A 23,816-nucleotide genomic window follows, 5' to 3' on the forward strand; every position below is an offset into this window, starting at 1 on the left:
TTTCATCAAAATCAGGTGTAAAAGTTATGACATTTCAATCTTAGCTAATTCTTCAGAAAACAGTGATATCCACAACATAGTTATATGCACAACTCAGTAATAATCAAATGAGTTGGGTCCATCACTCACTATTGCTTTTGTTTTTATTGTTTGAATTATACAGTATTTCAATTTCTACAGATCTGACAATAAGGACCAATTTGATTGAACCACAAAATGTTAAAACAGTGGTAATTCGACATGTTCAGGGAGGGATAAAACTTTGTTTCACATGGTGATGAGGAGAAAACTAAAATATAATACATATTTTATATGATGAAATACAACAGAAGTAGTGAGTGATGTCATCAGTACCCTCATTTGCATATCGACCAGGACGTACATGTACATGTAACTGAAATTTGGAAAATTTTGATATGTCATAACTTTCTTATTTTACATCCGCTTTTGATTAAATTTTCAGTGTTAAGCTCGTTTTATATTTTTGGTTATGCAAAATCAACATTTTGTTGATGTGGATTTATTCTTAAAAAACAACCACAAAAACACCAAAAAAGTAATGAATGCTAGTGTCTGCGTACATGTCATTTTTACCAAAGAATAACAAACCATTTTCCACCATTTTGATATGTAAATTAAAAAAGAGAAATGTGGTATATGATATAATGATAAAGCATATTTTGTTTATTTTGCTACCACCCTTCTAATATTCCCATAGCAAAATACACATGAGATAACTTAATTGTAAATGAGTATCAGATTCATTCTATATTCAAGAGGCAACACACCAGATTCCAATGATTAACATATTGTTTTTGTGTTTCATATCCAAGTAAACAAGAAAGATAATTCATTAGGCCTTACAATTTATGTTTTCCTCATCTGACTGACCATAGAATGCAAAACATGAAGGCTATTTTTTTTGGGGGGGGGCAGGGGCAGACCGAAAATATGCAAACTGTCAAATTTTTGTGAGAAAACGTTAGATTCGGGGAAGAATTTGCTCAATTTTTTCATACAATGGCTTTATAATAAAAAACACTGAAATATTTGCTTTTAGACTGGAAGCCTAAAGAAATATCCCTTGTGTGATTTTCTTTGTGCAGTGCAATAGCAAAGTTACATGTAATATGAAAAATATATCTATATATATATATATATATATATGCATCAACCAAACGACCTTTCCAACCTTTCGATCACGGGTTTATTAGGGCAACAAATATTTCTTTGAGGCAGTGTGACATCATCCCTCTTACACATATATAGATAATGGAAGAAAATCTTAAGACTATTAGTTTCCTATATGAAATACATGTGAGGCATGATGGGGTAGTCTGTGACTATACATACATTTATATGTATGCTTCTTGGTTTTGTCTTCACATTATTTTATTTCTTGTAAAGACGATATCAGATGTTTCTGTGAGCTCGCCTACTGTATGCACATACGGGCAGCCAGCGTCCTCAGAAATGTTAGATGAATTTTTTTTTTTCTTCCTTTTTGTTTAAAGTTTCACAAGGATTATGACCAAAGTGCTCCAAACAGACTAATTCAAATGCCTAAAATGAAAGAGAATTTATTCTTGGTTGCTCCACTCCCTCACTCAGATGTCATGTCACTAAACATCCCAACTTGAAATTAAACGTTCAGGTTTCAGTGGAGTCGGGTTTCTGAAAGTGTGAAAATGGGACTAAAGTTAAACAAGTGGAATGCCTCTGGCCGTCTCACCTGCATCACGCAGTTCAATATAGCAGCAGTGCTGACTTTGAAAACTACTCTAACTCGCACAAGATGTTTAGTGATACATGGTTACTCTTATGTCCACTTTTTATGAACTAGACCAATAAACTTACAGAGATATGATGGTTATTCAACAAAAAAACCCAACATGGCCAAAGTTGATTGACCTTACATGACCTTTGACCTTGATCATGTGACCTGAAACTCGCACAGGATGTTCAGTGATACTTGATTACTCTTATGTACAAGTTTCATGAATCAGATCCATAAACTTTCAAAGTTATGATGGTAATTCAACAGATAACCCAATTCGGCCAAAGTTCATTGACCTTTGACCTTGGTCATGTGACCTGAAACGCGCACAGGATGTTCAGTGATACTTGATTACTTTAATGTCCAAGTTTAATGAACTAGATCAATAAACTTTCAAAGTTATGATGGTAATTCAACAGATACCCACAATTCGGCCAAAGTTCATTGACCCTAAATGACCTTTGACCCTAAATGACCTTTGACCTTAATCATGAGACCTGAAACTTGCACAAAATGTTCAGTGATGCTTGGTTACTAGTATGTCCAAGTTTCATGAATCAGATCCATAAACTTTCAAAGTTATGATGGGAATTCAACAGATATCCCCAATTCGGCCAAAGTTCATTGACCCTAAATGACCTTTGACCTTGGTCATGTGACGTGAAACTCATGCAGGATGTTCAGTGATACTTGATTAACCTTATGTTCAAGTTTCATGAACTAGGTCCATATATTTTCTAAGTTATGATGACATTTCAAAAACTTAACCTCAGGTTAAGATTTCGATGTTGATTCCTCCAACATGGTCTAAGTTCATTGACCCTAAATGACCTTTGACCTTGGTCATGTGACATGAAACTCTAATAGGATGTTCAGTAATACTTGATTAACCTTATGGCCAAGTTTCATGAACTAGGTCCATATACTTTCTAAGTTATGATGTCATTTCAAAAACTTAACCTCAGGTTAAGATTTGATGTTGACGCCGCCGCCGCCGTCGCCGTCGGAAAAGCGGCGCCTATAGTCTCACTCTGCTATGCAGGTGAGACAAAAATGCTTAAAAACACAATCACGAACCCCCAAGTTAGAAATTACTATCGAAACATTTTGCCCACCCAAACTGAATCGGTCTGCAGTTGGATGGTCATAAACAGCAGAATTACATTTAGTTTGAAGCAGGAATAGATAAAACCTTGAAAATAATTGTACTGATCTCTCTCAAAGGCGTGTCAGTTGAGTGGTTGATTCAGCGTTTCTTTTCATTGTGCGACGCATTTTAAAGTTGACAACACAGAGGATGGCGATGGTGGCAATGAGGATGCAAACAAATAAAACTGTGAAGACTATTCCAAATATGGCACTGCCACTCAGCTGTTGTGAAGCGCCAACTGCAAGAAAGTAAAGTATTGGAAAAATTAGCTATTCATCTGTTTTTTGATCAACACAATCAAATATCAAGGAGATAAAAATGTACAGGCAATTCCAGTATGTTATTGATGCCACAAAGTGATGAGCCTGATAGCTGCAGTAGTGTTCTTCTGCTTGAATAAACAGTTACACTCAGTGTTTTTTATTCTTGGTATTCAACATCGATATGTCCTTACATAAATAGGGGCCGCGGAACGGTTTTCAAAGTGGGGGGCTGACCATGCAAAAAATTACACAATCATATGGTCATTTTTACATTTTTGTACATAGTTTTATAAAGAAGTGGGGGGCTGAACCCCCCCCCCCCAAATTCTGCAGCCCCTGATCAAACTTGTTCATCAACTACACAGTACTTTGAAATACAATATGAATCTTTCGCCAGTACATGTACTTGTAATTTCCACATTTATTTTTGCAGAAGACTAATGAACTGATTTGGTGTAGATGAACAGCAACAACACCATCAGTATTTTCAACTTAACCAAAATGTGAAAAGAGCAAAGATACATTACTCTGATGTATTATCTTTAAAAAGTGAACTATATAATTTTTTTCTGAAAATGATTTCTTAAATGTTACTTTCTTTGTATATTTATGTACCTGTCTTTTCTGGTTGTATTGGAGTTGCAGTACTCATGGTCATTTCCTCACGGACTGATGGAGTTGCCGTGTGTGTACCTGGCATGTCAACAGCACTTTTTGATTGAACCATACTGGGTGTTGGGCGTATGTTTGCAACAGTAGAAGAAAATATTGAGGTCTGTGCCATCACTGATGAACTGGTTGTACCCAAAAGGGATGTCGTGACTAGAGATGATGTCGATAGAAGTGTAGGAGAAGACATCATTGTTAGGGGTGGAGATGACATGGAAGATTGTAGCAATGATGAGGCTGTCATAACAGGGAAGAAACTGGTTGTTCCGACCATAGATAGGGAGATGGATGAATTGGAGGCCAAGAGTGTTGAGGAAGATTGCATGGTAGAAGGAGCCTCTGAAGATAGGGCAATTAATGCTGATGAAGAAGTTGAAGTAATTGTAGAAGCTATTGTAGGGACACGGGATGACAATTCTGAAGAGGCAAAAGTGACGCTGGGCAAAGATGTCAGCATTACCGATGGAGACGGAGTCACTGAAGATTGAGCAGACAGTGCTGATGAAGAACTTGAAGGAACTTTAGAAGAAGCCATCTTAGGGACACTGGATGACAACTCTGAAGAGGCCAAAGTGACGCTGGGCAAAGATGTCAGCATTACTGATGGAGACGGAGTCACTGAAGATTGAGCAGACAGTGCTGATGAAGAACTTGAAGGAACTGTCGAAGAAGCTATCTTAGGGACACTGGATGACAACTCTGAAGAGGCCAAATTGACGCTGGGCAAAGATGTCAGCATTACCGATGGAGACGGAGTCACTGAAGATTGAGCAGACAGTGCTGATGAAGAACTTGAAGGAACTGTCGAAGAAGCTATCTTAGGGACACTGGATGACAACTCTGAAGAGGCCAAAGTGACGCTGGGCAAAGATGTCAGCATTACCGATGGAGTCACTGAAGATTGAGCAGACAGTGCTGATGAAGAACTTGAAGGAACTGTCGAAGAAGCTATGTTAGGGACACTTGATGACAACTCTGAAGAGGCCAAAGTGACGCTGGGCAAAGATGTCAGCATTACCGATGGAGACGGAGTCACTGAAGATTGAGCTGACAGTGCTGATGAAGAACTTGAAGGAACTGTCGAAGAAGCTATCTTAGGGACACTGGATGACAACTCTGAAGAGGCCAAAGTGACGCTGGGCAAAGATGTCAGCATTACCGATGGAGACACTGAAGATTGAGCAGACAGTGCTGATGAAGAACTTGAAGTAATTGTAGAAGCTATTGTAAGGACACTAGATGACAACTCTGGCTTGGGCAGGCAGTAGTTGATGGTAAGGTTGACGCTAGGTAATGAGAACTTAAATATTTTCAGCTCAAGAGGTGCGGTTGTTGGTTCGGTAAGAAGTCGTATCGTAGATGCATTATAGACCTGGAAATACTCAAATGTCATGTTAAATGCTGTGTAGCGTCCATATATTCGTAGAAAACTATTAATGATATTTCTGCCTCCTGAACTCAAGCCTGTTGAATAAGAATTAAAGAATATTATCTTAGCTCCTGAAAAAAATAATATTTCATTTAAAATAACCTAAAAAGTTTAATTGGGGTATCTGGCACCCTCCCACACCCTCACCTGGATTGCTTCACTTCCTCACTGAGGAAGTGAAGCGTCAAGAAAAAGGTCCCCCTTTAAGTTTTTCACAAAACATATGACATCCTGGTCGGTATGCAAATGAGGGGACCGATGACATCACCCATTCACTATTTCGTTTTCAAAAATATTTCTTCCTTTATATGGGGAATTGTCATAGTTGAAATTAGATGAACCGTCTCCTCATTGTCAAATCTGAAAAAAAATATCGAAATAATAGAACACAAAAGAAATAGTAATGTCATCGGCTCTCTCATTTGCATATCACTGTTGCGCATCTAATTGCGAAATTTCAAAACTTTCTTCTTTCTTTAATCGACTCTGGATGAAATTTTTAGCATTCTGCTTGTTTGTTCCTTTTATATTAGTTCAAATAAACGTTTCGTCTCTGCTTTTAAAAGGTTTTGTTATCACGATAGCGAGATAAATGTTACCGATTTATGGGAGCAACTTCAAAGGCCTAGTCATAATATGGTCCCTTGGTATTTTGCTATGCACTTTAGAATAAATCTTATATGTTGGAAAACTCAGTCCAACCAGTCATCAGAATGTATTTCGGATAAGACTGCTACCAGTCACTATATGAAATATACTGGTTGTATTTCCCGGGGGGGGGGGGCACTTACATTGACGAGTGGATACCATGCGCGACCAAAAAAACACGTAAAAAGGATGTCTTTTTCACGATAGGGCACGTTACGTACGTAACGTTATAAGGGTGTCAAAAACACTAGGAAAATTACATGTTTAGGGTCGACTTTGTGGGGATGATAAAACAAAATTAAAATGTATTATAAAGGATGTCCTTTTTGCTCCAACACTTCTGCACACAGAGAAAAACTCGTTTAGGGGGTGTTTGGAAATTCTTTGGTCACGCGTGTGTAGAGCAGTATATTTGACTCCCCCCCCCCCCCGGGGGAGGCATTCTCCAAGAAAACTTTCAATACACTGCGTGTCTCTTCGTGGATGAGACCAGAGATTCTTTTGACTCCACCTCTTCTTGCTAGACGGCGGATAGCAGGGATTTCATAGTTGGCCAAGTACATTAGGCAACATATGCTAGATTCAAAGTAGAAATGCAACAAATGCATTCACATTGAGTTTTCATTGGTGTGCTATATATATATATATATATGCTAGTCACCTGGTCTATGCAATTTTTGCTTCCTACTATGTGAGGCATGCTCACATATCTTGCTTTGAAATCTGCCATCGTAATGAAAGAAATAAAAGGTCATTTTACCTAAAGTGCCATTTGTCTTGCACTCATCCCGGCACTCATGGTCGTAGTTTGTATCTGCGAAGCAGTGTTTTGATTGACACGATAAGGACACATACCGTCTTCGTTCAGTCTGCAGGCACAGACCCTGATTGGAACTTTGATCAACAAGAGTGTGCCTCCACGCAAAGACTAGCACATGCAAAACTTACTGAACGAGAGAGCTTTCAGTACACAAGACATGAGTAGGCTGCGCCTTCAGGCCCTTAACTCGAGTGAAGGGTTTGCCCAGTAGACTAGCCTTCGTTCGGGAATTCGAATTTAAATCAGTTTTCGAGTGAGCATATGAACGGTCCAATGATTTTAAGACAAATTGCAATCATTATTACAATGATGATTCAAGATTTACGTGTAAAAAGGCCCATGGAATCATGACAATGGCTATCATTATTACTTACCTAGATTATTTATTCCCGGTCCATTGTTGGTAAATATTAAGTTCGTTGCCCCGGCTGGTATTCGAGCAAGCTCAGACAACACTGTGATTTAAATGCAAAAGCAGGAAGGTCCATCCTATCAATTTGTTTTTAAACTGTACACATTTCCGTTATATACGCGCGCAAAATATCTTTATTTCACTCATTTGTCCTTAAGCTCTACACATTTCAATTTGAAACAAATTGCGCGCGTAAGACCTTTATTTCTATAAATGATTAATTGATTTTTTAACCATACACATTTCCGTTAAAAATTCACATACGCTAGTAAAAGGTCTTTATTATTCTTGATAAATTTGGTCTTACAAAAACTTTACACATTTCATTTGAAAAGTCACGTTTGTCTGATAAGCCTTCAAAACAAGCACAGCTGCAATATATTTATAAAAAAGCTGCTATATACAAATTTGTGTTTATAGTTATTATTATAAAAGACCTTTTATGTTTCTTAAAAATTTAAAAAGTTGAAAATTATCAGCACGGATAAAAGACCTTCATTTTCATATTTGTTCTTTAATAGACACATTCCGTTGGGAAAATTCACTTACTCGCATATAAGGCCTTTGTGAATTTGGTGTGGATCCCTATATACTTCACTTGAATATTTTACTTACTAAATCTAGTGATTGTGGGAGAATAATTAATCTTTGGGAAGCAGGTACATGACGAACCATCCCCTCCACATACATGACAGGCATCATAAAGCTGACCGGAATTCAAAACATTGTCGCAACCAAAATTCTACAGAAAAGAAAAAAAAGAGAAAAATCAAGAGCTAGGAGTCGCCAATCAGTTTGGACATGGGGGTGTATACGTAAGTCAAGAGCGACTTGAAGAACGACTGGTGAACATTTATACGCGCGATATAATCCCCAATGAACATTTAATGGTGAACATCATTACACAAACAAGTGGAATGTTTCTGGCTTTCTCACCACCTGCATCACGCAATTCAATATAGCAGCAGTGCTGACTTTGAAAACTACTATAAAATAATTATTCACAAAAAACACCATTCATATAATGATACAATACTTTATTCATTGACATTTGACCTTGATCATGTGACCTAAAACTTGTCAGTAATACTTGATTACCCCTATATCCACATTTTATACACTACATCTATAAACTTTGACAGTTATGACAGCAATAATTACCTCTTAAATGGCCAAAGTTCAATGACCTTTGGCATTGGTCATGCGACCTGAAACTCGCATGAGATGTTCAGTGATACTTGATGACTCTTATGTCCAAGTTTTATGAACTAGACCAACACTTACAGAGATATGATGGTAATTCAACAAACACCACCAACATAGCCAAATTTCAGTGACCTTGAATTACCTCTGACCTTGATCATGTGATCTGAAACTCGGGATGTTTAAAGATACTTGATTACTCTTATGTCGAAGTTTTATGAACTAGACCAATAAACTTTCAAAGTTATGATGGTAATTTAACAAATACCCCAATTTGGTCAAAGTTCATTGACCCTAAATGACCACTGACCTTAATCATGTGACCGGAAAATTGCACAGGATATTCAGTGGTACTTGATTAATATGTCAAAGTTTCATGAATCAGATCCATAAACTTGCAAAGTTATGATGGTAATGTTATGTTGGGATGGGATCGGTGATTATTAAAGGGAAGCGTAATTTGGCGAAAGTTATGCAGTTTAAATCACTAGGTATTTAATCATCAGTTACAGTTGACAGTTCGAAGTACACGAAGATTCATAGTATATGAGGAGACGATGAATATACATGTACAAGAATTTAGAAGTATCAGACTGATATTCGAAGTGAAGTTGAATTAATACTGGATGGACGTCTAAGTCTTGAAGTCAGTCAGTCCATATGGATGAGTGTCGGTCTAGTATTCTATGGTTGAGTGTCGTTCTAGTATTCTATGGTTGGTATTCCCTCTCTGTGATAATCAAGAAGTCTTATTCATATCATTTGTTTTGGGGTGTAACAATTTAAGGTGGGAGTGATCTAAACTTGATCTGATTGGTCTACAATTAACTGTCTATCAAACTTTCTCTGGTATAAGTGACTGGGGCTGGACGTGTGAGTCATACTTCTTCCATGAAGCTAGCTTACGTCACTGAGGGTTGGTCTTTTTATGGTCAAGGCTTAGCACTTACATGGGATTGGGGGTTTGGGAATTCTTAGATGACATTGGGAGAGTTTGTAAACAAGTGAAGGTGAATGACTTAAAAATAACAGGAAGTTAAATACGTACTACATAACAGTAATTCAACAGTTACAGCTAGTTACCCCCATTTGGCCAAAGTTCATTGACCCTAAATGACCTTTGACCTTGGTCATGTGACGTGAAACTCAAGCAGGATATTCAGTAATACTTGATTAATTTTATGTCCAAGTTTCATGAACTAGGTCCATATATTTGTTAAGTTACGATGACATTTCAAACACTTAACCTTAGGTTAAGATTTGATGTTGGCGCCACCGCCGTCGCCAAAGCGGCGCCTGTAGTATCACTCTGCTATGCAGGTATGACAAATTACCAGTCGTTCTTATAGTCATTCTTAACTTACGAACAGTCTTGAGACCTCTCGTCAAGCAGAGGCGTCGAATCATTTTTCGGATGGGGGGGGGCAAAATCATGAATTAATGTTCCAAAGGCGCTTGATCACACAAAATAAACAAACTCACACACACACACCCTCATATATATATATATATATATATATATATATATATATATATATATATATATATATATATGTGTGTGTATGTGTGTATATTTGTGTGTGTTGGTGGGTGAGTTTGTTTTGTGTGATCAAGCGCCTTTGGAACATTGATTCATGATGAGTCATATTTATTTATATGACTCATAAGAAAGAGACACATATCTCACCAACAAATTAAAGCGAGCGCGAAGCGCTCATTTAATTTGTTGGTGCATAACAGAGCGAGACTGTAAGCGCCGCTTTTCCGACGGAGGCGTCGTCAATATTGAAATCTTAACCAAGGTTAAGTTTTTGACATTGCCATCATAACTCAGAAAGTGTAAGGTATGGACATAGTTAATGAAATGCGGACACATGGGTAATCGAGTATTACTTCATCCTGCCTGAGTTTTATAACTAAGGTCTAAGGTCATTTAGCGTCATTGAACCTAGACCATGTTGGGGGAATCAATAGCGAAATCTTAAGCAAGGTTAAGTTTTTGAAATGTCATAACTTCAAAAGTTTATAGACCTAGTTCATAAAACTTATAAGGATAATAGTGTACCACTGAAGACCCCGCCTGAGTTTCAGTTCACATGATTGAGGTCAAGGGTCACTTCGGGTCAACGAACTTTGGCCATGTTGGGGGTATTCGAGGAATTGTCATCATAGCTGTGCGCACCGGAATCGGAAGACTAGCTATATAGCTTAGCCTGTGTAATACATATATAGGGGCGCCTTAAACACCCAGAAATGTGGATATACATGTACTTGCGCTATACAAATCCCATATTATCATTATATTATTCCAGTACAGTATCATGTGCAAGTTTCATGTCACAAATGACCAAGGTCAAAGGTCACTTAGGGCAACGAACTTTGGCCATATTGGGGGTATTTGAGGTGTTATCATAAAACGTTACGGATCTAGTTCACGATACTTGGACATAAGAGCGGCAATGTATCCCTAAGTACCCTGTGCTTGTTTCAGGAACAAGGGCAAGACAATGAACTCTGGTTGGGAGTATGTGTTGAATTGGCATCATAACTTACAAAAATTATGGATCTAGCTCAAATGAAACATCGACATAAGGGTAGTCAAGTATGAATGATTGTTTTGCACATGTCTTAGGTCACAGGTCATTTTGGGTCAATCGACATATTTTATTATCATATTAGTGTTATCTTCTGTGAATAATTAGTCATTAGCTGTTTTCAAAGGCAGCACTGTTGATCGTTCACTGTCTTTCCACCTTTTTACCAAGACAATTTTTCCATTTTATTAATTCCTGGAGTTGCCAGAAGGACTGTTCCTAATCTAGGACATAAATTTAAAGACGCTAACTCCGCCCCAGCCAAAGGTTTAGATTCGAATGAGTAAACATAAATCAAACAATATTACACTGATTATTTCATCAATATCCTATTTCAGATAAAGCTATGACATTAAAATTTTCGCTTATTTTCACAGAATACAACATGGATGGTATGCAAATGAAAGAGACTATATATGGTGTCACACATTCACTACTGATTTTGTTTTCGATTTCATGAAATTGAACATTTCGATTTTTGCAAATTTTATTATGATGAAGGAGCATTTTTCTTCTGATCACAATAGGATGCAACAATCGAGATCCAACAAATTAAAGAAGAATCAAACTTTGTTTTACATGAAATTGAGAAACAAACTGAATGCCTGTGTTACACAATTAAATATAGAAGTACCGATTTTGAAAATAATTAAAAGAGGAATGATTTTCAAAAAGAGAACAAAATCATTATTTTTTTAACAAAACCCTACTAGGTTCGTTGATCTCAAACAGAATCATTATTTTTTTAACAAAACCCTAATAGGATCGTTGATCTCAAAATAATTATCTTTGACATTGACTAAATTTTTCCATTTCGTGTCATTATTTGTTGTCTTGCATGAACGAACCTCGTGATCACTTTTCCTGTTAACCTGTTGGTCCTGGTGTGCTAGTCTGTTACAAAAATGTTAAAATTTTCGTTCAAGTTGCTCTCATTTCTTTCAGCTATGGTCAACTTTGGTAAATAATGATCCTTGTGTAATACGTGTGCCTATATGAGGATGCTGTGGTCAAAGGGTCAAAAGGTCAAATGATATGAGGTCATGTCCATCCTTGTTGGAAGTTTTTGTTCAACTAACGTATATTTCTACATCAATTTTAATCACACGTTGCTCATGTGAATATCGCTTGTGTGCCGATGGGGATAATGGAGTCAAAGGTCATCTGGGGGTCAACAAGTCAATGAATCATGTGAGCTTATGTCCATCCTTTCCAAGTTTTCAAAGTTTTTGTTCAACTTGCTTTCATTTTGTTATATCTGCATCGATTGTATTTTACTCTTTGTACAATACCAGATGTATATTTATGAGGACGATAAGGTCAAAGGTCATCAAGGGGTCAAAAGATCATTTTGCGGATTCTATTGATTGTTAAATCAGGCGAGACCCGTGGTTAGTGAACCACCTTGTTTATAATTATCATAATAAAAATTTTACACACGTTTTATCTAATTTGATTGCTTATGTTTAAGATATGAACAAAATAAAATTTCTTATCAAGATAATTGATGTGAAATTATCTAGTAACCTACACTTGAAAGTATACTAATCTCTGATACGTGTTAACGGTGCTCTATCCATATTTAACAGGATACACACTGATATTTACAAAAAAATCGTGAAAAATTACAACCCTAACCCTGTGCTAAGTGTTTTAAAGTTATCAGTTTATAGTCCCCAAATGACCTATAACTTTTGAATATTGAATTTACCAATTTTCACTCATCATTGAATGAATATTTTATAAAATTGGGATGATCGTTAAAATTCAAAATCTCAACCTTACACTGCAAAAGCTCATGTGTTGATTTAACACCAGCCCGGAATCTATATATGTCCACACCTGAGTGTTAAACAACACCAGTTTCGCTTTTTGGTCTAACACCAGATAGGTGTTTATACAACACCAATTAGTATCAAAACAGCATCGGTTTGATTCCAAACTAGAGTTGTTTCAATGCTTCTCTGGTGTGGACATAGATTCCCGGGTTGGTGTTAAATCAACACCAGAATTTTTGCAGTGTATTAATACAACAAGGTTAAGTTCATTGACCCGAAATGACCTATTACTTGCTCCCGTGACCTGCCCCTCATGTCTGGCAATCAGTGATACTTTATTACCCTTTACAGGATATCTAAATTATGTATAAAAAGATACATGATTATGAAACTTGTGCAAGATTATCATTGATGCTTGATAACCCTTGTGTCTAAATTTCATGAATTAGGTCCGTATACGTTCAAAGCTACGATAACACTTCAAAACTTCACGTTAATTTTTGTAAGTTTCCAGGTTGACGACGCCACCGCCGTCGGAATAGCAGCGCATGTACGAGCTCTGCTATGCAGGCAAGAAAAATGTAATGATATATTAGTAAGTTGATGACCCCATCGGTACCGCCTAGGATGTGGATATAACTGTGAAATTAAGTGTAAAAACGAAAGAAAAAAAGAAGAGAAAATAACGTTATAACTATTTGTGATTACATCGGATTTGAAGAAATTTTCAACACTTCGTTGGTTCGATTTGTATTTTTTCATTAAGTTTATCTGTTTGTTGACAGGGCTTACCCTTTATGCATATCATAAATTGGTTAAGGAGCTTACGAGCCATTCAGATAAATCACACCTTATTCTTCTAGGCATGTAGCCAGTTGTGTTTCATGATAATATACAGAAATACAAAAAAATCAAATAAAAAAATCGAAGAAATGGCTGATCAAAATGTGCGAATATTCACCTTATGTATCAAAATACTGTAGTTTTGGTTGGATAATTTCATTGCTTATGTGTGTATTTGTCAGCTAAAAAGAGAAAATAATATGAACAGGTTAAAAAAAAATTATTTGAAGATACGAAGGAAATGACAACCTGAGATTCGTGTATTACTAGAGCCAGGCTCCCTGACATAGCAACACATAATGGGTGCAAATTTGATTCCATATGCTGCAGGTAGTTGCGACAGGAATTTAGGTTCCAAGTGGAGAAAACCCATACATTCAACTTAAATACCATCCTCCCTTTCACATGGTAAAAAAAAATAATTTGAATCGAATTGAATTTCATACATCACAAGATAACAAAACAGAAATAAAATTTTAAAAATAATAACATGATACAAGAAAAAACACTTGATTACATACAAAAGACATAATAAGGATGATGGCAGTAAATATAAGTGAAATATGAAGGAACCTGCATAAAAAGCAGAGCTTGTTATGTCTGCAGGTTCCTTGAAGTAATTATAAAAATCAGCAATCAAAGAGATCGGACACGAACAAAAAAATGAGACTAGTAAAGAGTGAAAGGGAACGTAACAAATATTAAATAGAGGGTAGGGGGTGAGCGGAGAGTGAAAAAAATCAAACTATACCGTAGTCATGTAGTATACCTTCAAAAAAGGTACAAGGCAAATGCATTATATTTGCTCAGCGAGTGCGTCTTATCGGGGTCCATATTAAAACTGGACAAAAGAAAAATTTAAATTTACATTTAAACGTACAGCTAGTTATTTCGCTTCACAACAAAAAATGTGGTGTTAATCTTATAAGGAAGGATGGTAGCATAGTCATAATTTTGAAGATAAACGATGATTTAGAGCTTTACATAGTAAGAGGTTCGTTGCCTCAATGTTTGCATCAAATTTTACTAGTTTTATTCCAAAATCTGGAATGCAATGTTGTAAGCCGTTGCGATCGGTCTTGCAACAGTCTTATGGCCCATATATTATCTCACCAAGTCGCAAGACAGGTCTCTGCACATGGAGGTCGCTAGCATATGTGCAAGTGATGTACGACCCCCAATCGAGTAAATTTAGTTGTGCCACCTCTCGCACCAAGTCGTGCAACGTTGCACAACATTCGCACGATGATCGCACGACCGATGTTACGACCCCGGATACAACCTGATGCGAGTGAATCGATCGTATTTGATCGCGTTCGGATTTTGAACACGTTCAAAGTTCAGATGTGACCAGTCACGACCACCTCGAGTTCGTGCGACTGTCTACAACGACTGCGAGTGCTCGCAAGACACCTAGAGATTGATCGTAAAAAAGCAAGAAAAAAATGTTGCAGCCGGTCGTAAACTGGTCGGACGTCAAAATCCAAACGCGATCAAATACGATTGATTCGCTCGCCAGGTCGTACCTTCGGTCGGGTGATCATCGTGTGAGTGTTGTTCAACGTTGTACGACTTGGTGCGAGAGGTGGCACAACTAAGTATAGTCGCATTTAGTCGACTGGAGGTCGTACAACACTTGCACATGTGCTAGAGACCTACAGAGACCAGCCTTGCGACTGGGTGCAATAATATAAGACTGTTGCAAGACCGATCAAAATTACGGCTTACAACATTCCACTACCGTTGCATTCGCATGTATGCGACCGTTCAGCCCCTTTCACAATTGACGTCCGACCAGTTTGCGACCGCCTGCAACAGTTTTTCTTGTTGTTGCACGATCGATCTCTTGGTATCTTGCGAGCACTTGCATTCGTTGTAGACGGTCGCACGAACTCGAGGTGGTCGTGACTGGTTACAACTGAACTTTGAACATGTTCAAAATCCGAACGCGATCAAATACGATCAATTCACTCGCATCAGGCCGTACCCGGGCTCGTGCCATCGGTCGGGCGATCATCGTGTGAGTGATGTTCAACGTTATACGACTTGGTGCGAGAGATGGGACAACAAAGTACTCGCATTTACTTGACTGGAGGTCGTACAACACTTGCACATGTGCTAGCGACCTATACATGTACAGAGACCTGTCTTGCGACTGGGTGCGGTAATATATCACACGTGCCTATTATAGTGGCCGACCCTTTCGACAACAGAAAATATCTTCGGGTCTTATCCCGGGGTCTTATTCGTTAAAGTGGAGCTATAATGGCCATGTGGGGATTCGAATTCACAACTTCACAATCTCGATTGCAACACTGTAACCTATAGACCACACCCGGAGACCACACGACCCTCTTCAGTCAGTCGGCAAGCCCCTGTGTTAATGAGCAAATGGGCAAGATTTATCCAAGTCCTCTCGTGGCTGAATTCATGTCCCTGCAAAATCTCGTGAATTGTGAGACTTTCTTTCTCAAAGAATTTAACCACTTTCTCCTGGAGTAAGATTGATTATTTTTGTACCATTGGGAAGAATAAATGTTACTCTTTCATATTGGTTATTTCTTTTGAATGAAATATTTTGATAAATAAGTGAATTTTTTACCAGAAAAGATGCATCAAACAGAATTTTCTTCCTCTGTTTTCCCTTGCAAATTGTGCAACATTTTGTGTTTTAGGCACCAACATTATTTATATCATCAGAAAGCTCAAACTCTATACTTTCTTACAATGTCACTCTTGATATGTGGCATCTTTTAGATGGGTCAGCAGCCAGCTTTTTCCATCAAGATGCAAGACGAGATTTCTAAAATTTCTGAGTAACATAAAATCCAGAGTTCTGATTGGCTGAATAATGTTTTCACAACAACAGGCGCGGGTTATTTGAAGAGATTACCACATGGTGAGTGTGACCTTGCAGAGGCCCAGTGTGGGGAACATTGGAATTTGCCTGGGTGTGTGGTCTCTGTGACCAATCAGAGTGCAGTATTCTTGTTTTTGAGCTGCTAAATGTACTTGGCCTATGAAAAGCTGGCTGCTGACCCATCTAAGATATATCTTCTTTTACAAATTATATCATATTAAAGCGTAGATCTTCAGCTTTATTATGATCTAACAAGTGGAATGCCTCTGGCCGTCTCACCTGCATCACGCGGTTCAATATAGCAGCAGTGCTGACTTTGAATACTACTCTAACTCGCACAAGATGTTCAGTGATACATGGTTACTCTTATGTCCACTTTTTATGAACTAGACCAATCAACTTACAGAGATATGGTTATTCAACAAAAAAACCCAACATGGCCAAAGTTCATTGACCTTACATGACCTTTGACCTTGATCATGTGACCTGAAACTCGAACAGGATGTTCAGTGATACTTGATTACTCTTATGTACAAGTTTCATAAATCAGATCCATAAACTTTCAAAGTTATGATGGTAATTCAACAGATACACCCAATTCGGCCAAAGTTCATTGACCTATGACCTTGGTCATGTGACCTGAAACGCGCACAGGATGTTCAGTGATACTTGATTACTCTAATGTCCAAGTTTAATGAACTAGACCAATAAACTTTCAAAGTTATGATGGTAATTCAACAGATACCCCCGATTCTGCCAAATTTCATTGACCCTAAATGACCTTTGACTTTAATTATGAGACTTGAAACTTGCACAAAATTTTCAGTGATGCTTGATTACTATTATGTCCAAGTTTCATGAATCAGATCCATAATCTTTCAAAGTTATGATGGGAACTCAACAGATATCCCCAATTCGGCCAAAGTTCATTGACCCTAAATGACCTTTGACCTTGGTCATGTGACGTGAAACTCATGCAGGATGTTCAGTGATACTTGATTAACCTTATGTCCAAGTTTCATGAACTAGGTCCATATATTTTCTAAGTTATGATGACATTTCAAAAACTTAACCTCAGGTTAAGATTTCGATGTTGATTCCTCCAACATGGTCTAAGTTCATTGACCCTAAATGACCTTTGACCTTGGTCATGTGACATGAACCTCTAATAGGATGTTCAGTAATACTTGATTAACCTTATGGCCAAGTTTTATTAACTAGGTCCATATACTTTCTAAGTTATGACGTCATTTCAAAAACTTAACCTCAGGTTAAGATTTGATGTTGACGCCGCCGCCGTCGGAAAAGCGGCGCCTATAGTCTCACTCTGCTTCGCAGGTGAGACAAAAATCATTTGTGCTCAAACAGAAATCAAGTGTGAAAACAAATTTTTTTTGTTGCATGAAAAAAATCATTTTGTTTCATGTTTTATATCAAAAGTTTTCCCTATATTACAACATTTTTTTAAAATTCCAAACACATGACCTAAAAGATGATTCTTCTTCTTCACAAAGATACCAAAAATATGAAATTTGGTTAATATTTAGAGCAGCAATGGCAGAATAAAAAGAGGTGTTTTGGTTCGCACCAAGCTCATTAATAATGCAAAAACCCTATAGTCATGAATATCACTTGGATAAAAGAAGCTACTTTTTCAGGGCTTGCCGACTGACTGTCTTTAAAAAGCACAGATTAATATTATATCCATTCCGTTGACCCTTTACCTGGCATTGTCCTCCCATGCATCGTTTAGTTGATTTAATATCACTTTCGTCCCAATCCCAGCATTGGGTTCCATCCGCAAAGTCCCCAGGCCTGTCATCGTTAAAATTTACAGGCAGTCCTGTTGTCCTACAGAGAAGCTTACACAGATCATCCCCTGCAGAGAATATTGATAATAATAATTATATTGATAATAATGATGATATTGATAATAATAATATTAACAATAATAATATTGATAATAATTATGATTATGATAATAATGATGATAATGATGATGATAATAAAACAATAATGATAATGATAATAACCACATCAAAAATAATAACAATTTTTAAGTTTTTTTCAAAAACAGAATAGCCTCACTCCCCCCTCAACTTCGCTCCGCAACCCCTGTTGCTATCATAACAGCCGATAAAATACAGCTCACCAAATACGAAAATTCAGAATCCAGTTTTGCATGGGCGGAAATCCTAGCGTGACAGAGGGTACGCCCCCCCCCAAAAAAAAATAGTATAGAAGGGACACAATATCAGATGTCCCCCTACAATTTTTTATCTCTTATGATGGAAAGAAATACATCAATTGAAAATCGAAATAAAACCTGTATTTTGGACGAGATGACCTTACTTTTTGGGTGATAACCCCCTTTTTTTTCTTTACTTTGTTTGCTTGTCAAATACATTTTGGTCGAAATGACCTATACACAGCCTTTTTTTTTTTTTATTTGCTTGTCAATTTTTTCTGTCGCTGGACCCCCAACCTTAAGGGAGAGACTTCCGTCCTTGCAGTTTTGAGAGATTTAAAGTCATCTCACAGAGATTACACGACATAATGGCATGCATACTTGTTCAATGCATGCAACGATGATCATGATAGATTGCTAACCATTGTGTTAGCCAAAGAAGAACCGAAAGACTATGTGCCCCTCCCCCCTTGATCCACAAAACTTACCTCGTATATTTGTATCGGTATTAACATCCTCCCATTCATAATTACTTCCATTATATGCGATAGAGTTGGTTGCCTCGCATTGTTCTTCACGACATTCAAACGGCTCTGTTCTGCAATTCTGTGAATGTAAATTGTAATCATTAATTTCACTAATAATCATCAATAAAATTATGGAATTATTAGTACTGTAGGTCCATGATAAAATGGATAGCTCATCTGTCTCTTCTTCTCTATAAGTACAGGCCACCGTCTGGCGTATTGTCGTACTGTTGTGCAGGTGCAATGTATGTACAGTGTCTCAAATAAGGGGTCTAAAATGAACTCAAGAGTGTGCAGCTAAAAAGACATCCGTAGAAAGTTAACGGAGCTGGATTTTCTGTACCTCTCTGTTGAAACTTGGAAGAGAGGTATACATGAGACAACGACCTGTGGAAGAGCGTTCCATAGCCTGGTTGCGTCAGGAAAGTAGCTTTTTTGCAGTGTCTGTGTCCTAGCAAATGGTACTTGTAATTTCTGGTTATGACCTCTTTGTGAGGAATGGAGAGATGGGATCAGAGTAGCCTCCGGGATGGATATTAATGAGTTCTTAATGCAGAACATCATCGCAACCTTTGCCTGGGCTCTCCTTTCTTGCAGGGATGGCCATTGCAGTTGTTGCAGTTGTCTCTCATTGGTCTCTCACAAAGTCACAAGAAACAATTCTTGCACGAGGACATGTTTTATGTACACGAGATGATGGTTGTGTTTCCCTTCACAAAACAAGAAGACGATTTTTCACTGATTTATTCTTATTTTGTTTAGATTATAGACATAAATTATTAGTGGAGTATCGTGACTAGAGTTATGGCATCCACATACAGATTGTACCATATCTCTGAGAAAAGATCAAATAAATGTATCGAGAAAAGACATTTATTAGAATACAACCCAAGGGCATGAAGGGTAATAATACTTTAATTGCAAAGCGCCTAGAAACATTAAGTATTGAGCTCTTTATTTTCATTACCATCGATATGATTATTACTATAACTATTATCATAATAATTATATACCTGAAAGTATTTATAACTATAAAAAAAACTTATTTGCAATCAATTGCAAATTTCAGATTCATATTCACAAGTGATACGTCCAATTTCCAACTATATCGAAAGCGGTCTAGTGATCATTTCCACATTCGCGATTAATTAAATTTAACTTAAATCTGATACAAACATTTTCTTGCAACTCTCTAAATAAACATCATGTATGCCGGGTGGATGTTTCATAAAGCTGTTATTAAGTTAAGAGCGACTGGTGATCCTTTATTATGGTAAATGGTATGTTCATTGGCATTGGTTTAGCACGTAAGAATGGATCACCGGCCATTCTTGAAGTAGCACTTAACTTACGAATACCTTTATGAAACGGCATCCTAATAGGTTAAGACTATCAGGGGTGGTATTCTGAGATCCATATATCAGATGTTATAAAATATTTTATCTCCATTAAAATCAGAGAGATAAAATACCCTTAAAATCTCTCCAAATCGGTATTCTGAGAACAATTTTATCTCCATTTTATCTCTGTAAGACACACCTATTCTTAAATCGATATCCAATTAGAAACGCGCTTTTATTACTCTCATATCACTCAACTATAATGGGAATCCATTCCGCTAGGAGGTGTGGCAAAGAAGTGAGATTGCGTCATTTATCAGACTTCAAATATGCTTGCTCTATACGCCTGCGCATCTTGAAGAGATTTCTTTTTAACAAAAATGACAATACTCTCATCTTTTCTTCGAAGTTTCTTTCTCATCTTTTCAAGCATCATTTCAAGGACAATATTAGTCAAGAAAAGTCTTATGACATACTTCCTGATTGTACAGGAATAACTTTGAGGCGTTGTTCCCAATGAATATATCATTTTTCTTCATTTTCATGTCAACATTTGGAGTTAATTCACCTAGAAATATTGGTGAAATCAACGTCGCAGAAATAAAATGGCCCCTACCCTCTTTTAAGTTTATTTTATTTTTTTCTTCAAAGTACCTTGGGAGTCCGCGTTGCAGTGTCCAGATGGTCCAGATACGCGATGGGGTTTTCTTCGCAGCCACTGACAATGACAATTATTTATTTACCCATGTCACCCTAATTCGGGTATTGGGAACACTATCATATAGAACATAACATATTCAAAATCATTTCAATTATATTTACAAAGTATTTACAAATACAATCACATGTTTACAGAGTAATGGAATAAATACTACATGAAATTACTTTAGAGACGTAACGGTTAGTGAAAGGAATGATGTGTCTCTAAATCGATTGTTGAGAGAAGGGGGAGAGACAAAATCGAAAAAGAAGGAAAAACAAAAGGGGAAAAGAGAAAAAAAATGATAAATGATTGTAATAACAATGATTTTAAAAAGAAACAGTACTAACAACAATGATAATAAATAAATACGAATGAATGCGTGTTATAGGATTGAAAAAGTTGGAACTGCAATGCCAAGGCACCGATATGTGAATTTAAAGTGGATATATAGTTCTAATATATATTGGACTTTGGTATAAAAATTGATAAATTTTATTTTAAGAAATCAGAGAGAATTAAGATTTATTTTTCCTTTATGTAATTATCAATGAACGTAAATAATGAGGGTAAATAATTTCAGATATACACATATATTTCTCTCGAGGAGTTTTTCTTTCAGGAGTTTTTTACTGCTCTGTTGCGTATCATCGTAGATACGCAAGATAAAATTTATACGCAAGATTAAATTTTGAATTTCATCTGAGAGATAAAATGTCATCTCAGAATACCAATTTCATTTTAGGAGATAAAATATTTTAAAGATGAAATGACCTCAGAATACCGCCCCAGGACAGTAGACCAACTGCTTGTAGGCCAAGTGAGTATAAAACAAGAACCCTATTATTAATGAAGAATAATGAGTGAAGAACTTACCGATGAGGCATTGATCACTCTCTGTGAATAAAGAACAAGGCATGTAAAAAACAAGAATTTATCCAAAACACCCATATTTTCAAAATTCTATGAAGATCAAACAACAACCAAAAATCAGCATGTAAATGTGTCGAAACTTTATATTAACTAGATCATCTCGGAATGACAGACTGATCTGATCATTCGAATTCTTAGGAAACATTGAAGCATGTCCAGGAATGTTTGTTTCTCAATCCTCCATCTCAATATTGTTCTCTGCAGCCTTTTCCAAGCTTGGGTGACCACAATTCCCCAAAATATAACACCGATGAAAAGACATTATAAAGTAGAGCATGAGCCATTGTTTGTTATCTTCTAAGCTTCCCATTTTTTACGCCCCAATAATCGCATAGCTTTGCAGAGATAGGCCTTTATATCGGACCTGTTTTCATTTAAAAATAAAAAAAAATGTGTAGTTGTCCAAACTTTTGTTAGGAAAAATGACATATATTCGTGTTTGAAACATTTAATTCCCTTGAAAGTATTACAGACCTTGGCCATAACTCTCCTCCCGACATAACTGATGGGGTTGCTGCAGGTGGACCACCACTACACCTGCGAGCCGATGCAGAATCGGTTTTTTTTCTTCATGTAAACATGCATCAGCTATTGGCGCGTATATCAATAACTTTACCATTATGACGTACTTGGAAGCGCCCGGATCCAGCATTGTCTTAATTATGACGTATATATTGTTGGTACGCGGGTGATTTCATCCACTGTGTTTTTGCCCCGCGAGCCTATTCTGCACTGCGAGCTATGACAGCTTGTAAACTCGATGCAAGATAAAGTTTTATGCTGATCTTCTGTACCTGAATGAATATGTTTGAATAAATAAATAACCCGCGAGGCGAATCTGCATCGGCTCTCGGGACCAAGACTCGGGACTGCACCGCGAGCTGATCAGCGTGTAAACGCGGCGCGCGCGTATTGGTATGGTATTTTTTTTTGCAGGAGCTCGAGTGTGTCAAATTAGATTTTGGAAGCGCATAGATCTGTCAAACGTGTAACACAATGCGCGCGTTTCGAATTATCATTTTTTTTGTCACTTTTTAAAATGAAATCTGAGGTATGCAGACTAAATCCGTGATGCTCATGTGCCTGTGATATGCTGGGGTAAAAAGGAAATTCTATTCCGAAAACGAAAATGAGTCGACCAAACAGTCCGAGAGTTGAAGGAGCTGAATCATTTGAAGAGATAATGAAAGAAGTAAGTTAGCCTTTATTTTAATCTAGTCATTATAGATCTAGACCCTATATATTAAAATCAGCAGGTAGAGATAGCATGGTGTTGTTTAGCGTCTTCTCGCTTCTTTTCATTCTTCATATATTCTCCTTCCATCCTCATCCTTCCTTCTTCCCTTTTCTCTTTTTTTCTTCATGAAAAACGGTTTTCATTCCCAATTAATGGTGATTTATGTCAGGAAACTTGACAAAAATGGTTCCCACTTGCGTGTACCACGGCGTTTTCCACGAACCATTATTTTTTATGCTTCTCAATGGGAGGGGGGGGCACGGGCCGGATAGTCTACCCTATACCTGGATCAGACACTGTTATAGCAGATCGACAATTTTATCTTTAGGCTACTTCGGGTGCATTTTTATATCATTTTGTTTTGTTGTTGTTGAAGATGAAATATTAATTAATAATACTATTATTAATAGAATAGGATTAGGCCTACAAGCCTTATACAGTAGAT

The 23,816-nt window shown here is 37.1% G+C and overlaps 1 protein-coding gene across 1 annotated transcript; it reads right to left on the reverse strand.

The window, feature by feature from the left end:
- Nucleotides 1-2,765: 2,765 nt before the first annotated feature.
- LOC121428920 (putative GPI-anchored protein pfl2) lies at nucleotides 2,766-22,343 on the reverse strand. Its single transcript, XM_041625810.1, has 7 exons — nucleotides 22,078-22,343; nucleotides 19,123-19,240; nucleotides 18,171-18,325; nucleotides 7,784-7,910; nucleotides 7,131-7,211; nucleotides 3,806-5,323; nucleotides 2,766-3,165 (listed from the first exon to the last, which is right to left on the reverse strand). Exons 1-7 carry the CDS (start codon nucleotides 22,150-22,152, stop codon nucleotides 2,996-2,998), a joined length of 2,244 nt encoding a protein of 747 aa, XP_041481744.1. The 5' UTR covers nucleotides 22,153-22,343; the 3' UTR covers nucleotides 2,766-2,995.
- Nucleotides 22,344-23,816: the final 1,473 nt, after the last annotated feature.

Source organism: Lytechinus variegatus, chromosome 15, assembly GCF_018143015.1.
Source record: "Lytechinus variegatus isolate NC3 chromosome 15, Lvar_3.0, whole genome shotgun sequence".
NCBI classification, from domain to species: Eukaryota; Metazoa; Echinodermata; class Echinoidea; order Temnopleuroida; family Toxopneustidae; genus Lytechinus; species Lytechinus variegatus.

Coding starts and splice junctions, on each gene's coding strand:
- LOC121428920 (XM_041625810.1), bottom strand. CDS start 22,152: ATGGGTGTTTTGGATAAATTCTTGTTTTTTACATGCCTTGTTCTTTAT. Junction 19,241..22,077: donor GAGTGATCAATGCCTCATCG/GTAAGTTCTTCA, acceptor TTACATTCACAG/AATTGCAGAACAGAGCCGTT. Junction 5,324..7,130: donor ACCGGGAATAAATAATCTAG/GTAAGTAATAAT, acceptor CTTATTCAACAG/GCTTGAGTTCAGGAGGCAGA.